This window comes from Acipenser ruthenus, chromosome 36, assembly GCF_902713425.1.
Source record: "Acipenser ruthenus chromosome 36, fAciRut3.2 maternal haplotype, whole genome shotgun sequence".
Taxonomy (NCBI): Eukaryota; Metazoa; Chordata; class Actinopteri; order Acipenseriformes; family Acipenseridae; genus Acipenser; species Acipenser ruthenus.
The window spans coordinates 3,677,418-3,693,535 of NC_081224.1; the positions used below are offsets into that span (position 1 = coordinate 3,677,418).

The 16,118-nt window shown below is 43.5% G+C and overlaps 1 protein-coding gene across 1 annotated transcript; it reads right to left on the reverse strand.

Moving 5' to 3' along the window:
* Positions 1–276: 276 nt before the first annotated feature.
* LOC117401961 (nuclear receptor subfamily 5 group A member 2-like) lies at positions 277–13,119 on the reverse strand. Its single transcript, XM_059008310.1, has 7 exons — positions 12,821–13,119; positions 8,883–8,998; positions 6,077–6,218; positions 5,247–5,797; positions 4,295–4,414; positions 3,398–3,545; positions 277–1,144 (listed from the first exon to the last, which is right to left on the reverse strand). Exons 1-7 carry the CDS (start codon positions 12,912–12,914, stop codon positions 897–899), a joined length of 1,419 nt encoding a protein of 472 aa, XP_058864293.1. The 5' UTR covers positions 12,915–13,119; the 3' UTR covers positions 277–896.
* Positions 13,120–16,118: the final 2,999 nt, after the last annotated feature.

Genomic DNA, 16,118 nt, shown 5'->3' on the forward strand with positions numbered 1-16,118 from the left:
TGCATTGTGATGGATGTGTTTGTGTGAGTGCGGAGGGTCAGGGCTGCATTGTGATGGATGTGTGTGTGTGTGTGTGTGGAGGGTCAGGGCTGCATTGTGATGGGTGTGTGTGTGTGAGTGCGGAGGGTCAGGGCTGCATTGTGCTGTGTGTGTGTGTGTGTGTGAGTGCGGAGGGTCAGGGCTGCATTGTGATGGATGTGTGTGTGTGAGTGCGGAGGGTCAGGGCTGCATTGTGATGGATGTGTGTGTGTGTGTGTGTGGAGGGTCAGGGCTGCATTTTATTATTATTATTATTTATTTCTTAGCAGACGCCCTTATCCAGGACGACTTACAGTCGTAAACAAAAATACATTTCAAGAATCACAGTACAAGTATTAATACAATTAAGAGCAAGATAAAATACAATCACTTCGGTTCTAGCAAGTACAAGTATATGACAAAATATAATTCAATAATGGAGCAGATAACAGTGTCAGTTATAGTTACATCAGGATATAATTAAATACAAAATACTACAGATTAAATGACATTTGACAGATTACAGTACTCTAAAGTACAGGATTAAATGCAGTAAAATAGGGAGCAAATAAGAGCAAGTAAAGTGCATTTTAGGAAGAGTGATAAGTGTCCAGAGGGAAAAGAGGAGTTTCTACAGGTGCATTGTGATGGATGTGTGTGTATGTGTGCGGGGGGTCAGGGCTGCATTGTGCTGGGTGTGTGTGTGTGTGTGTGAGTGCGGAGGGTCAGGGCTGCATTGTGATGGGTGTGTGTGTGTGTGTGTGTGTGAGTGCGGAGGGTCAGGGCTGCATTGTGCTGGGTGTGTGTGTGTGTGTGTGCGGAGGATCAGGGCTGCATTGTGATGGATATGTGTGTGTTTGTGAGTGCGGAGCGGAGGGTCAGGGCTGCTTGGCGTGCAGCATCTCAGTGAGCAGGTTGTTGCAGGGCAGGTCCCCCTGGAGGTGCCTCGTGTACAGGTACTCCTCTGCCTGCAGCCCGATGCTCCGGATCTCAGGCAGTTTGAGCAGCAGCTGGCCGAACTTGTCGGGGTGCTGGGGGTGCTCCTGTGCTGTGTAGCTCATGAGGGACCGGTTCACCTGCTCCTGCACCCTCTCGACCGCTGAGTAGCCAGCCAGGCCCTTCACGTCTGCACCGGAGAGAGAGAGAGAGAGGGAAACCCCAACACTGCAATCAAAAGACACGTTCACACTGGGATTGAAATCAGACTTTTTCATTTCCATTTCAATTGGGACTCTGTCCAGGGATGGAAATAAGACTCCTATTGCAAAGCAGTTTCACCATTCCAGGTTTTACTATGGGTTTGATTAGCCCCAGTGTTTACGTAACAAGCTCAGGTGTGTCTTATTAAACTCCTAGTAAAACCAGGAATGGATCAAACTGCTGTGCAATGGGAGTTGTAATGACCCCTTGTATGTGTACTCTGTACCTTTAAGGTTTGGGCATTTTGGAGACTGATGTCTAACCCCACCCAGCGGAGGAGATGCATTGTGGGAGTGTGATCATAGGGAATGGAGTTGGACTCTCAGTAAGTGAAGCGCATGGCAGTTAACAGTGTGCAGCGATATCAAACTTAGCAAAAGCAAATGTAATGTGAATGGAATTCAGAGCTGGCACTGAATACCGGACGTGAACTCTTACTGTGCTGTGCTTTTATCAGACTGTCAGTGGATTGTGTAACAGATTGTGAGGACAGGGTAAAGCAACATGTTGATAAATAAACCAAGGCCTCTTCGGAAAACCACATGTCTGGAATCCTTATTCAGTGAAATATTCTTCACCACAACGTTACTCCAGCAGAAACTTTACAGAGTCGTATTCCATCCCTGCTGACTGTCAGCCCCAGCTAGGATTGCAGGCTGGCAGAACTCCATCTCTCCACACTATGGAGAAGGACGCTAGAGAGAGCTCAATCTGACTGCAGAAAAATAATGATCTAGGTTGTAAATATAAGGGAAATATTGGAGGTTGATTAATTCATTTTCAAATAATGATAGATAATAATGAATGGTACAAAAATGTGATACATGGTGATTGTTGACTTTTGTGTCCGGTTGCAGATCGGATTGTAGATTGAGATCTGCTGATGAAAGCGGATGCAGCCCCAGTTTGATACTGGGAACAAGATGACTGGTTTCATGGTGCAGATGGAAATGTGGCAAAAGGATTGTGGGTTGTCACAACAAATTTTATATCACACAGGGCTTAAATATTAAATTACAACAAAATTTGAGAAAGGGTGCTCCCTCCAGTCCAGGGCAGGCATGAGGCATGGAGACTGAACTGCTCCCTTCCTCATCCTCTAAGAGAAAGGGTGCTCCCTCTAGTCCAGGGCAGGTTTGAGGCATGGAGACTGAACTGCTCTCTCACTCCCTGACCCCCTAAGAGAAAGGGTGCTCCTTCCAGTCCAGGGCAGGCTTGAGGCAAGGAGACTGAACTGCTCACTCACTCCCTCACCCCCTAAGAGAAAGGGTGCTCCCTTCAGTCCAGGGTATTTGAGGCATGGAGACTAAACTGCTCCCTCCCTCACCCTCTAAAAGAAAGGGCAGGATTGAGGCATGGAGACTGAACCGCTCCCTCACCCCCTAAGAGAAAGGGTGCTCCCTTCAGTCCAGGGTATTTGAGGCATGGAGACTAAACTACTCCCTCCCTCACCCTCTAAAAGAAAGGGCAGGATTGAGGCATGGAGACTGAACCGCTCCCTCACCCCCTAAGAGAAAGGGTGCTCCCTTCAGTCCAGGGTATTTGAGGCATGGAGACTAAACTGCTCCCTCCCTCACCCTCTAAAAGAAAGGGCAGGATTGAGGCATGGAGACTGAACCGCTCCCTCACCCCCTAAGAGAAAGGGTGCTCCCTCCAGTCCAGGGCAGGTTGAAGCAGCAAATCATCACAAACATTAAAAACATTATATTGCTAGAAGACTCAGACTGTGCTGATACTTGTATTCAGATTTGCCTTTATTGAGAATTTATTGGCAGGTATTCAAGAAATCCATTCATTAATGTGTTGATTTAAAAACAAGAAAAGCTGTCCTCCCCTCACCTTTACAATTGAATACAATTTAATATTTGTACTGCTGTACTGGCAAACCGAGGAGTAACCTGAGCCGTACGGCAGTAAAAATGTCAGCACCTCAGATGAGAAGAAAATAATCTTCCTATCGGCTTTTAATACACTCAATCCGGAAATTGCCATTGATTGGTACTCAATTGCAAAGGTGAGGGAAGGACAGCTTTTCTTGTTTTGAAAACAACACATTAATGAGTGGATTTATTTAATACCTACTGACAAATACTTCTTAAAGGCTAGGAGTATGAGTATAAGCATGCCCCTATAGAAGACAATAGGTGCTTATGTAAGGCAGAGACACTCCATGTCTTACCAGGGTTAAAGAGCACCAGGTACTTGAGACACACAAACTCCTGTCTGTCCAGCTGGAGTGTCCTGAGCTTGGACACCAACTCCTGAGAGCGAGACAGCAAACTGGTCAAGGCGTCCCCAGCCTGAGAGACGATGGTGGAAACTTCAATCTGGAGGAGAGGAGAGACGGGAGGGTTACCCTTTATAAAAGTCTTCCACAGTAAAGGCACAGCAAAGTGTAACAAAGCATGGTGAAGCAAAAAAAGCATAGCAAACCATGGTAGACTAATGTAACTTTTATAAGGGACGGGTCAACAGTAAATAATAATGTTTTTTTTTTTATTTTCTCCCAAATTGGAGTGCCCAATCGCTTTTCCCCTCACTGCATCAATTCCTCACAGGGCTCAGGAGACCCGAAGGTTCAGTGGACGTCCTCCGATCCCACGACCAAGCCAGCTTCCTTTTTCACCCAGGAGCTCAAGAGCAGATGTCAGTGAGCTACTGACATCAGGGAGACAAAGGGTAGGCCTGCAGGTCTGCATTGAGCTCACTGGCCACCTGGCCAGCAGGGTTCGCTGAGGAGAAACAGTCCTTGCCGGCTTTGCCTCCCTGATCTACAGGAGCGCCAGAGCCAATGCAACGCTCCCCGGAGTCCCCAATGAAGACCAGTGACTCTCACAGCTGGGACGCGACCCTGCGTTGTATGACTCACCCTGCACACCACACGGATGTGCTTTTACCAGGTGAGCCACTCGGGGAGCCCCCTATAATCTTAGCTTTTTGTTCTTTATATGCTTTTAGGTGATTTTGTAAAGCTCTGAGGATCCCGTTTTGGGGATTCAGTGCATCAGTTGCAACTTGCTTTGTGTTTTCATGCTATGGGCGAGGCTGGGCGGGGGTCGATTCTTCGGTTCCGTACCTGCTGTCCAGTGACCAGGTGTACACTGCCCTCCCTCCCTAGCGCCACCTGTCTGTAGAGATGGTCCATGACTAGCAGCTCTCCCCAGCAGTTCTGCATGAGCTTCATCTGATCTTCAACCTGCAGAACAATCAACGCCGGAATTTCAGCCAGAACAAGGTAAAACTCTGAGAAATGTTTCAACTAGAAGCCTCTCTCAATGTCTTCAGTGTTCAATACACTGAGAGAGAATTACAGTCGAAACGGCATGGCTTTAACTATAGGGATCCCCTAAGGACGATAGCCAACTGCGCCAGCCTGTGTTTAAATGAATGGTCAGAGCTCTCAAACTAGCACACAGTTTCTTACAATATTTGATCAGGCTGCCAGTACTGCAGTTTTACTGAGCTTATTTTATAGCAGTGGTTAGTACTCATGTCAGTGTTCTAAAAGGTGAATCAATGGATTACTTTCATGTTCTTGTGTGGGTGAGATATTCATGCGATACAGCCATTTGAAATGTCTTTATAATATAAAGCAGACCCTGATATTGATGCAATCCAGCCCTCTGAAATGTCTTTATAATATATAGCAGACCCTGATAGTGATGCGATCCAGCCCTCTGAAATGTCTTTATAATATATAGCAGACCCTGATATTGATGTGATCCAGCCCTCTGAAATGTCTTTATAATATATAGCAGACCCTGATATTGATGTGATGCAGCCTTCTGAAATCTCTTTGTTGTATCAGATAGTTTGTATCAGATGGACATTACAATTAGCTGTACTGCTTAACTATCCTCATCTATTTTAAAAGTGACACTATAGGGTGCTGTGAAAGAAACAAGCTGATTTTCACCCACTCAAGGACAGACTTTTGGTGCAGCGGATGTCAGCTTGCCTCACGCAGCACGCTATACGCTATTCTATTCTTTCTAAATGATGGCGCTGTTGAGCGTTGGATAAGTTACCGTGAGCTGCTTGAAGAAGACGCAGCCCCTGACCCACTCCACCAGAGCGAAGAGGGTCTGATCTGCCACCCTGCACATGATCCCCAAGGTGTTGAGCCGGTCGTGCTTGCCCCTGCTCGCCAGCTCCCTCTGCAGGTGCCCCAGGACTCGTGCGCGCAGAGCGGCCTCCTCCAGCTCACAGTGCATCATCTCAGAGAGGAGGCTGGGGGAGGGCAGGGGGGGTCTGACCTGGGAGCTGCACAGCCACTCAGACTTCACCTCCTGGCAGTAGGGATCGCACAGCTCCGGGAGGCAGCCTGGCAGGGGTGATTCCAGGGGGGAGGAGAAGCCCAGGCCTGTGCTCTGTGAGTCCTCGTAGCTGCAGGGGGACGGCGAGGGTGTGGGTGGGGTGCCCCCTTGTGGTTGGAAGCTGTATTCCAGTTTGATCCCGTAGACGCTGATGCCGGCAGGGCTGCTGTCCAAGCCTCTCCGCTGCTGTTTGAGCTGCCGGTCCCGTCGGTACAGGGGGCCCAGTTTGTTTCGGCCGCCTCTCGTTCTGTCAGCTCTGACGGCTGAGGAAGGAGAGAAACAGGGATGAGTTGGACTGGGATTGAATTGGATTGAATAAAACTGGAATTGGAAAGAAATTATATGGAATAGAATTGAGTTAGATTGTAATAGAATGGGATTGAATTCTATTGGCTTGGCTGTGATATGAATTGGATTCTATTGGCTTGGCTGTGATATGAATTGGATTCTATTGGCTTGGCTGTGATATGAATTGGATTCTACTGGTTTGCTGTGATATGAATTGGATTTTATTGGCTTGGCAGTGAATGGGAGTGCACCACCTTCGAGCCTCATGCCCACACTGAGGCACTTGTGGAACCTGCAGGAGGGGCAGCGCGTCCTCTGGGTCTTGTCGATGGGGCAGCTCTGCTTCTCCAGGCAGGTGTAGCGCTTGTCATTCTGCACGGTGCGTTTGAAGAAGCCCTGGGGGTGACACACAGAGAAGCACAATGCAATGCAATGAAATACACTTCAACACATACAGAGGATTTGAATGACGGTTTGTAGTATATAGTTTTTATTCACCGCTGGAGGATGTCCCAGTAAATCAGAAGCCTGACAGGGGCGAGTGGTTTATGCACGGACATCCTCCAAACAGGAATAAAAACACTATACCATGAACGATCAGTCATTCTTTTTATACCACAAGTACATTTTTAAAATGAACAGCAATACAATTTGTACATCTTTTTTCTATGAAATCAGTTAAATCAGGGATTATTTTACCTGGTGGATCTTTACTTTCATTTTCAACAGACTATGCTTTGACACAGATTCATTTTAAACCCTGTTTATAGCCTCTTCGCAATCGTCTTTTTAGATAGATCCTTGAGCTCAGTCTGTCCATTTGCAGCCAATTTGCACCCTGCTCCCCCTGCTCCCCCTGCCCCCTACTGTGCTGTACATTACTCCCCTGTGCTGTACCTTGCTCCCCAATGTGCTGTACCCTGCTCCCCTGTGCTGTACCCTCTCCCCTGTGCTGTATTTTGTTGTGTATCCTGCTCCCCTGTGATATACTGTACCACCCATTCTGGATCATCATATTATTCTAATTTACTTTAAACAAATAAAAATAAAAATAATCCTAGATTTCTTTTTGCTACTGTGACAAGCAGGCTGCAGTGGATGACTTCAGACCTGAAAGGAATACACAGAGACAGTAGTGGAGTGTGTTGAAACTGAGTCACGGCAGCGCTCAGTGTTTTAATTGAACAAAATAAAAGGTTTAAACAAAACAGAAGACAGGACACGGCACTTACGCCAAAATAAATAGACAAACAAACACGGTGAGTACACATACTTATTATTATTTTCGTCTATTTTCCTTTCTCCTCTCCACACCCGTTCTCCACTCACAAGGCCGTAAACTATGTGGAGCTGGTTGAGACTCTGGTGAAGAACTACGGCACAATGGGCTGTAGGATGTCCCTCAAAGTCCATATCCTTGATGCTCATCTTGATAAATTCAAGGAGAACATGGGAGCGTACTCGGAGGAGCAAGGCGAGCGCTTCCACCAGGATATACTGGACTTTGAACGCCGCTACCAAGGACAGTATAACGAGAACATGATGGGAGACTACATTTGGGGGCTGATTCGTGAAAGTGATTTACAGTATAATCGTAAATCTCGAAAAACTACTCACCTCTAAATCTTTTGTAGTCATTTTTGTATTACTTTAGTATAAATACATGTTAATTTGGATTCATATGTTGTTTTTTTCTGACTTTATGTGAACGAAAAGACACAAATTCGCCAGTTTTCTCATTGGAAATAGGTAAATTTCAAAATATCACTGTCCTGGTCACAAAAGCAAAGTTTGTGGGGAATAATAGCCATTTTCTATACTTTTGAGGCATAAGCAATTAGGAAATAACACTTATTACCCAGGAACCAAAAAAAAAAACAAATTTGTTACACAGTGTTATGTGCAACCTCGTGCTCACATATTAAATACTTTAAATGCATGTGAAGTGAAGTGCAATTCCCGTGCCTAAATACAATTATACATTTTAAATAACTCGTGCTGCACACACCCATTTATATCCCGTGCAACCATATATATACACCAACATTAACACACGTAACATACAACATGTAACACACAAATGCACACAGGGGTGGGGCACATTGCTACAGCTACCCTAAACATATTAATTACCCCTCCCCCTCCCTTAATTGTCCTCCCCCTTGACATTGGCTCCTCTCTTAGCTGTGCTGTACCCTGCTCCCCTGTGCTGTACCCTGCTCCCCTGTGCTGTTCCCTGCTCCCCTGTGCTGCACCCTGCTCCCCTATGCTATACCCTGCTCCCCTGTGCTATACCCTGCTCCCCTGTGCTGTACCCTGCTCCCCTGTGCTGTACCCTGCTCCCCTGTGCTGTACCCTCTCCCCTGTGCTGTATTTTGTTCTGTATCCTGCTCCCCTGTGCTATACCCTGCTCCCCTGTGCTGTACCCTGCTCCCCTGTGCTGTACCCTGCTCCCCTGTGCTGTACCCTGCTCCCCTGTGCTATACCCTGCTCCCCTGTGCTGTTCCCTGCTCCCCTGTGCTGTACCCTGCTCCCCTGTGCTGTACCCTGCTCCCCTGTGCTGTACCCCGCTCCCCTATGCTGTTCCCTGCTCCCCTGTGCTGTACCCTGCTCCCCTGTGCTGTATTTTGTTCTGTATCCTGCTCCCCTGTGATATACCCTGCTCCCCTGTGCTGTACCCTGCTCCCCTGTGCTGTACCCTCTCCCCTGTGCTGTGCCCTCTCCCCTGTGCTGTATTTTGTTCTGTATCCTTCTCCCTGTGATATACCCTGCTCCCCTGTGCTGTACCCTGCTCCCCTGTGCTGTACCCTCTCCCCTGTGCTGTATTTTGTTCTGTATCCTGCTCCCCTGTGATATACTGTACCACCCATTCTTATGATTTACAAAGCTTTATGCAGATTGTAAGGAAGATTCTGTTTCTCACGGTTTCTCCTGCCATGGTAAATCCTGGAACACACAGCTCAACACAGCCCTTGTGATTGCTGTGCCCTATGCTGCTTGGGCGTGTGTCAGCTATTATTATTGTGCTCTGGAGCAATAAAAAGCCTCCCCTACTCTCACCTTGCAACTCTCACAGGTCAGCAGTCCATAGTGGTATCCAGACACTTTGTCCCCACAGATGGGGCAGGTCTCTCTGAATGAGTCTTCCCAGCTGTCCTCTGTCTTCACCTGCAGGGCTGAGAGGGAATCAGAGAGACAGCATTATATATATATATATATATATATATATATATATATATATATATATATATAGCAGATTCATGTAACACCAGGGATGGTAATAAGACTCCTATTGTATAGCACTTTCACCCATTCCAGGTTTCAATACAAGCTTGGTTAGCCCCAGTGTATGGGTAACAAGCTGAGGTCTGTCTCTTATTAAACACAAAGTAACACCAGGAATTAAAACTGTGTCCCAAACGAAACTTAATAAGTTAAAACTACAGACTGCAGGCACAAATAAACAGCTCTGAATTTTTTTTAAATAAACATGCACTTTGTAGAGGTCCCATTACACACACTATGAAGGAAACAGGCTTGGAAGCATGGCGCTCACTCTTACAAGGGAGGGCCCCCAATTAATTCAATGCCCAATATTTCACATTGTTGCATGTGTAATGAATATTTCACATTGTTGCATGTGTAATGAATATTTCACATTGTTGCATGTGTAATCAATATTTCACATTATTGCATGTGTAATCAATATTTCACATTGTTGCATGTGTAATCAATATTTCACACTGTTTGCATGTGTAATCAATATTTCACATTATTGCATGTGTAATCAATATTTCACATTGTTGCATGTGTAATCAATATTTCACACTGTTTGCATGTGTAATCAATATTTCACATTATTGCATGTGTAATCAATATTTCACATTATTGCATGTGTAATCAATATTTCACATTGTTGCATGTGTAATCAATATTTCACACTGTTTGCATGTGTAATCAATATTTCACATTGTTGCATGTGTAATCAATATTTCACATTGTTGCATGTGTAATCAATATTTCACACTGTTTGCATGTGTAATCAATATTTCACATTGTTGCATGTGTAATCAATATTTCACATTGTTGCATGTGTAATCAATATTTCACATTATTGCATGTGTAATCAATATTGTGGAGTCTGGTTAGGGCTCTGGACTCTTGACAGGAGGGTTGTGGGTTCAATCCCAGGTGGGGGACACTGCTGCTGTACCCTTGAGCAAGGTACTTTACCTAGATTGCTCCAGTAAAAACCCAACTGTATAAATGGGTAATTGTATGTAAAAATAATGTGATATCTGTATAATGTGAAATAATGTATAATGTGATATCTTGTAACAATTGTAAGTTGCCCTGGATAAGGGCGTCTGCTAACAAATAAATAATAATAATTATTATTTAGCAGACACCTTTATCCAAGACAACTTACAGAGATGAGGGTGTGTGAACTATGCATCAGCTGCAGAGTCACTAACAACTACGTCTCACCCCAAAGACAGAGCATAAGGAGGTTAAGTGACTTGCTCAGGGTCACACAATGAGTCAGTGGCTAAGGTGGGATTTGAACTGGGGACCTCCTGGTTACAAGCCCTTTTCTTTAACCACTGAACCACACAGCCTCCTATAATATTTCACATTGTTTGCATGTGTAACAGAAATTGTGTCAGTTTTGAGTGGATAAACAGTTTCTACAATTTTCACTACACTTACAATCAAGTTTTATAGGCAGAACACAGAAGCGGTGTGTCTCTGTGTGCTCCAGTTTAAGAAAGTATTTTCATTTTTTTCCATTCCAGATTTTGTTGTAAATCCTCATGATGATGTTGATCTTTATAAAGGACAGACTTCCACACCGGATTATTCTTTTTTATTCGTCTGTGTATCATGAAATGGGCTGAATGAAAATGTGTATTCAATTACTACAGTAGCAACATTATCTATTAGTGAACGGTTTTTAAAAACTGTAATATACATTAGAGAAAAGTGTTTGTTTTTTTTTTTGTCGTTTTTTCAACAAAAGCAGGTATTCCAACACCATTACAAACACGTGTTTCACATTGAGAGACCTGTAATAGAGATACTTCACATTGAGAGACCTGTAATAGAGATACTTCACATTGAGAGACCTGCAATAGAGATACTCCACATTGAGAGACCTGTAATAGAGATACTTCACATTGAGAGACCTGTAATAGAGATACTTCACATTGAGAGACCTGTAATAGAGATACTTCACATTGAGAGACCTGTAATAGAGATACTTCACATTGAGAGACCTGTAATAGAGATACTTCACATTGAGAGACCTGTAATAGAGATACTTCACATTGAGAGACCTGTAATAGAGATACTTCACATTGAGAGACCTGTAATAGAGATACTTCACATTGAGAAACCTGTAATAGAGATACTTCACATTGAGAGACCTGCAATAGAGATACTTCACATTGAGAGACCTGTAATAGAGATACTTCACATTGAGAGACCTGTAATAGAGATACTTCACATTGAGAGACCTGTAATAGAGATACTTCACATTGAGAAACCTGTAATAGAGATACTTCACATTGAGAGACCTGCAATAGAGATACTTCACATTGAGAGACCTGTAATAGAGATACTTCACATTGAGAAACCTGTAATAGAGATACTTCACATTGAGAGACCTGTAATAGAGATACTTCACATTGAGAGACCTGTAATAGAGATACTCCACATTGAGAGACCTGTAATAGAGATACTTCACATTGAGAGACCTGTAATAGAGATACTCCACATTGAGAGACCTGTAATAGAGATACTTCACATTGAGAGACCTGTAATAGAGATACTTCACATTGAGAGACCTGTAATAGAGATACTTCACATTGAGAGACCTGTAATAGAGATACTTCACATTGAGAGACCTGTAATAGAGATACTTCACATTGAGAGACCTGTAATAGAGATACTTCACATTGAGAGACCTGTAATAGAGATACTTCACATTGAGAGACCTGTAATAGAGATACTTCACATTGAGAGACCTGTAATAGAGATACTTCACATTGAGAGACCTGTAATAGAGATACTTCACATTGAGAGACCTGTAATAGAGATACTTCACATTGAGAGACCTGTAATAGAGATACTTCACAGCTTCTCACTGTCCAGCTGCACTTCACTTCTGCTACACTAGGACATCTTTATCGCTGACTATCTCCTAATACCATAATAATGATTGCGAAACAACTCAATAATGATTGCAACATTTTTTTTTTTCTGTTGTGACGCTAATGATCTTCCGTAAAAAAAAAAAAAGCTGATCTAAACAGAGGCCTACATTATCTATATATATATATATATATATATATATATATATATTTAAGGTAAGGGCCCATATACAAGTTATCCATAGTAAAAGGAAATCAAAGTATAATAAAGCACAGTGAAACCATTGTAAAGCATACTGTACGTAGGCATTGTAAAGCCCAGAGAGGTATGGTAAAGAATATAAAAAAAAACACATGACAAACTATGGTAAACTATAGTAAATGCATAGCTTAACCATGGGGGGAAAACTGCAAAAATACAGTGGTAAACCTTTATAAAGAGGGGGTTTAAAATCGGTTGTATTTTTTTTTATTTATTTCTTAGCAGACGCCCTTATCCAGGGCGACTTACAATTGTTACAAGATATCACATTATACATTATTTCACATTATACAGATATGACTTTATTTTTACATACAATTACTCATTTATATAGTTGGGTTTTTACTGGAGCAATCTAGGTAAAGTACCTTGCTCAAGGGTACAACAGCAGTCCCTCACTGGGGATTGAACCCACGACCCTCTGGTCAAGAGTCCAGAGCCCTAACCACTACTCCACACTGCTGCCCTATTTACTGCCCTGTTTTGCTGCCCTGTATACATTTGTGGTACACAGATAGATAAAATGCCTTGTAATGTAACATTGAAATGTACATTGTAATGTAGGAGCGCAGTGCGGTACTCACAAGCGCCGGACACATCGCTCCCCAGTAAATCCTGAGCATAGTCGACAGAAGAAAGTGCAGCTTGTGCGCTTGGGTCCGGTGAAAAGAGGCTCATCTCCAAACGACACGCGTGTCCCTGCGGTCTCACAGCAGAGCAGACAGGGGAGAGCTGGGAGAGACGGAGCTACCTGGACTTTGTCCCTGTGTGTAGGTGCCATAAACCCTGCGCTCCTCCCCATGCCAGCACTGCATCGGTCAGGGAAGCACAGCCTCGACCCAGAGGAGCTTGAACCAGCAACAGGCAGCCAGTGGGCTGCTGACAAGAGGAGATAACAGCAGGAGCTTCCTGACATGCTGCAGCCCATAGGTTTGTTTAACCATTTCTTCTTGGCCATTGAAGTTGTACATTGCAGGCCCTGCTCTTATAAAAGTCTCCCACAGTAAAAGTGCTTGATTACACTTTGCTACACTTTTACTGTGGGAAACTTTTATAAAGAAAACCATTGATAGTCCAGTATCAGACTTGATTTTATTCATAAAAACAGACTTAAATGGAGGTTTAAGTCCTCCAGTAAAATAGACCACAGTGTTTGATCAGCCTTTGAAGATCCTCAACGCGTTTACAAGTGACAACCACTGAGTGGCACTGTGTGCTAAAGGCATGTCAACTAAAATCCACTTTCTTAAAACATGGATCCAAAGGTTTGCTCACCTGTCGTGCAACTTTTGTTTGGCCCGATGCCTGATCAATGCAATGAATCACTGAGGGAGTTTGTACACTGCGTTAATTGGCCAACATGCAAGCATTTGATAAAATCAGGCCACATTCAAAAGTTTATAATCCATGTTTTGCTGCCAGTTATCCATGGCAGCAAAACATATTGCAGCCCTGAAGAGGAATCAGACTGGCGTTCCAATAAGAAGTCTTAGTAACGCATCATTTTTCTTGCCATGAATAAGTTGATTTGCAATTACCTGTTTACTGTATTGAAGTTCAGTTCCACGTAGTTCAGTTATTAACAGTCAGCAAGCAACAGGGCTTACAAGAATGTCAAGATATGTTTGTAGCATCCTAAAAAAATGGTAAAGCATAAATAATAAAAAAAACTTGACAAGCCAGGGTTAACTATGATAAAGCAAATATAGCCCATGGAAAAGCATGAGGTAAAACTGCAGAAATACAGTGGTAAACTTTGAAAAGGGTGACTTGAATATCTGGCATCGTGCATAGTTGGGAGGGTGAGGGTGGGGGTGGGGGGGTCATTGCTTCCTGCAAATGTGTTTCATTTTGAATCTCCACATATCCGTACAATCTTTAATGGCCATGCATCAATGCTTAGAACATAAGAACATAAGAAAGTTTACAAACCAGAGGATACCATTCAGCCCATCTTGCTTGTTTGGTTATTATTAGCTTATTGATCCCAGAATCACATCAAGCAGCTTCTTTTAGGATCCCAGGGTGTCAGCTTCAACAACATTATTGGGGAGTTGGTTCCAGACCCTCACAATTCTCTGTGTAAAAAAGTGCCTCCTATTTTCTGTTCTGAATGCCCCTTTATCTAATCTCCATTTGTGACCCCTGGTCCTTGTTTTTTTTTTCAGGTCAAAAAAGTCCCCTGGGTCGACATTGTCTATGACCTTTTAGGATTTTCAATGTTTGAATCAGATCACCGCGTAGTCTTCTTTGTTCAAGACTGAATAGATTCAATTCTTATAGCCTGTCTGCATACGACATGCCTTTTAAACCCGGGATAATTCTGGTCGCTCTTCTTTGCTCTCTTTCTAGAGCAGCAATATCCTTTTTGTAACGAGGTGACCAGAACTGAACACAATATTCTAGGTGAGGTCTTACTAATGCATTTTAAAGTTTTAACATTACTTCCCTTGATTTAAATTCAACACTTCTCACAGTATATCCGAGCATCTTGTTGGCCTTTTTTATAGCTTCCCCACATTGTCTAGAGATGAAGACATTTCTGAGTCAACATAAACTCCCAGGTTTTTTTTTCATAGATTCCTTCTTCAGTTTCAGTCAAACCCATTATTTTGGTGAGGCTGCACCCAAGCCAATGCACTGGGATGAGGCTGCTTGAAAGGGAAGCATTGTGGGCAGGGCTGGCTAGCAGCAGCACAACAGGCACAGGCAAGACAGCGGAGATGCAGCTAAACAAAAAACAAATACAATTCAAAACAAATAATAATCACACAAGAGCACACACAGACACACACATACACATTGACACACAGTCACACAACACACAACACACAGACACACAAACAGTCACACAGACACACACACACAGTCACACAGGCCCACAGTCACACAACACACAGACACACAGTCACACACATCGACACACAGTCACACAACACACAGACACACAGATACACAGTCCCACAGACACACAAACTCACAGACACAAACACTGACACACAGACCCACAGTCACACAGACATACAAATACATACACACAAAGACAGTCACACAGACACACAGTCCCCCACACACACACAGACCCACAGTCACACAGACCCAGTCACACAAACACACAGACACAAACACCAACACCCAGTCACACAGACACACAAGATAGATAGATGTGTGTTTTGTGGTGAACCACTGGGAAAAGTTGTGGATGGAAGGCGTATGGTGTGATCAGGAAAATACTGGCTTTATTGACAAATAGGATAGCTTTTGGAATCGGCCAAACTGTTACAGGAACGATCGGTTGCATTTGAACCGTTATGGAGCAGGCATACTACAGTTTTTTATGATTGCTTTGACTCATTTTTGAATACAGCGACCCAATGTGCACAACTCTTAACACAAAACGACAAACCGAGTGGTAAAATGCAACCATTTAGACACATTTTTCCATGCTAACATACAACATGCATAACTGTAAACCACCTCTTCCAATCATAAAGTTGCCCTGTCAACCATTAGGACTTATGTCAAATGCTAACACTTATCTGGTAGAGTTCTTAACTATTTGATCACCTGGTAACAATTGGGGGTCTGTGACAGGATTGACCGAGGTTTGAGACTCAGAGACAGTTTTAAGTTCAAAAATAAAGTTTTTAATTAACAAAAAATACAAAATAAATAGGCACGAGGGCCAAACAAAAAGGTTTCAAAAACACAAAATACAAACACAAAACAAAAACTTACAAAATAAAGTCTCCAGGCTGGGCGTTGCCTTCACTGGAACAGAAAACACAGCACAAACAAAACACTCCTTCTCTTTCCAGAACTCTCTCTACTACTCTCTTCCTCTCCTAGCCAGGGCCTCTCCCCTGGCTTTTATCCCCTGTG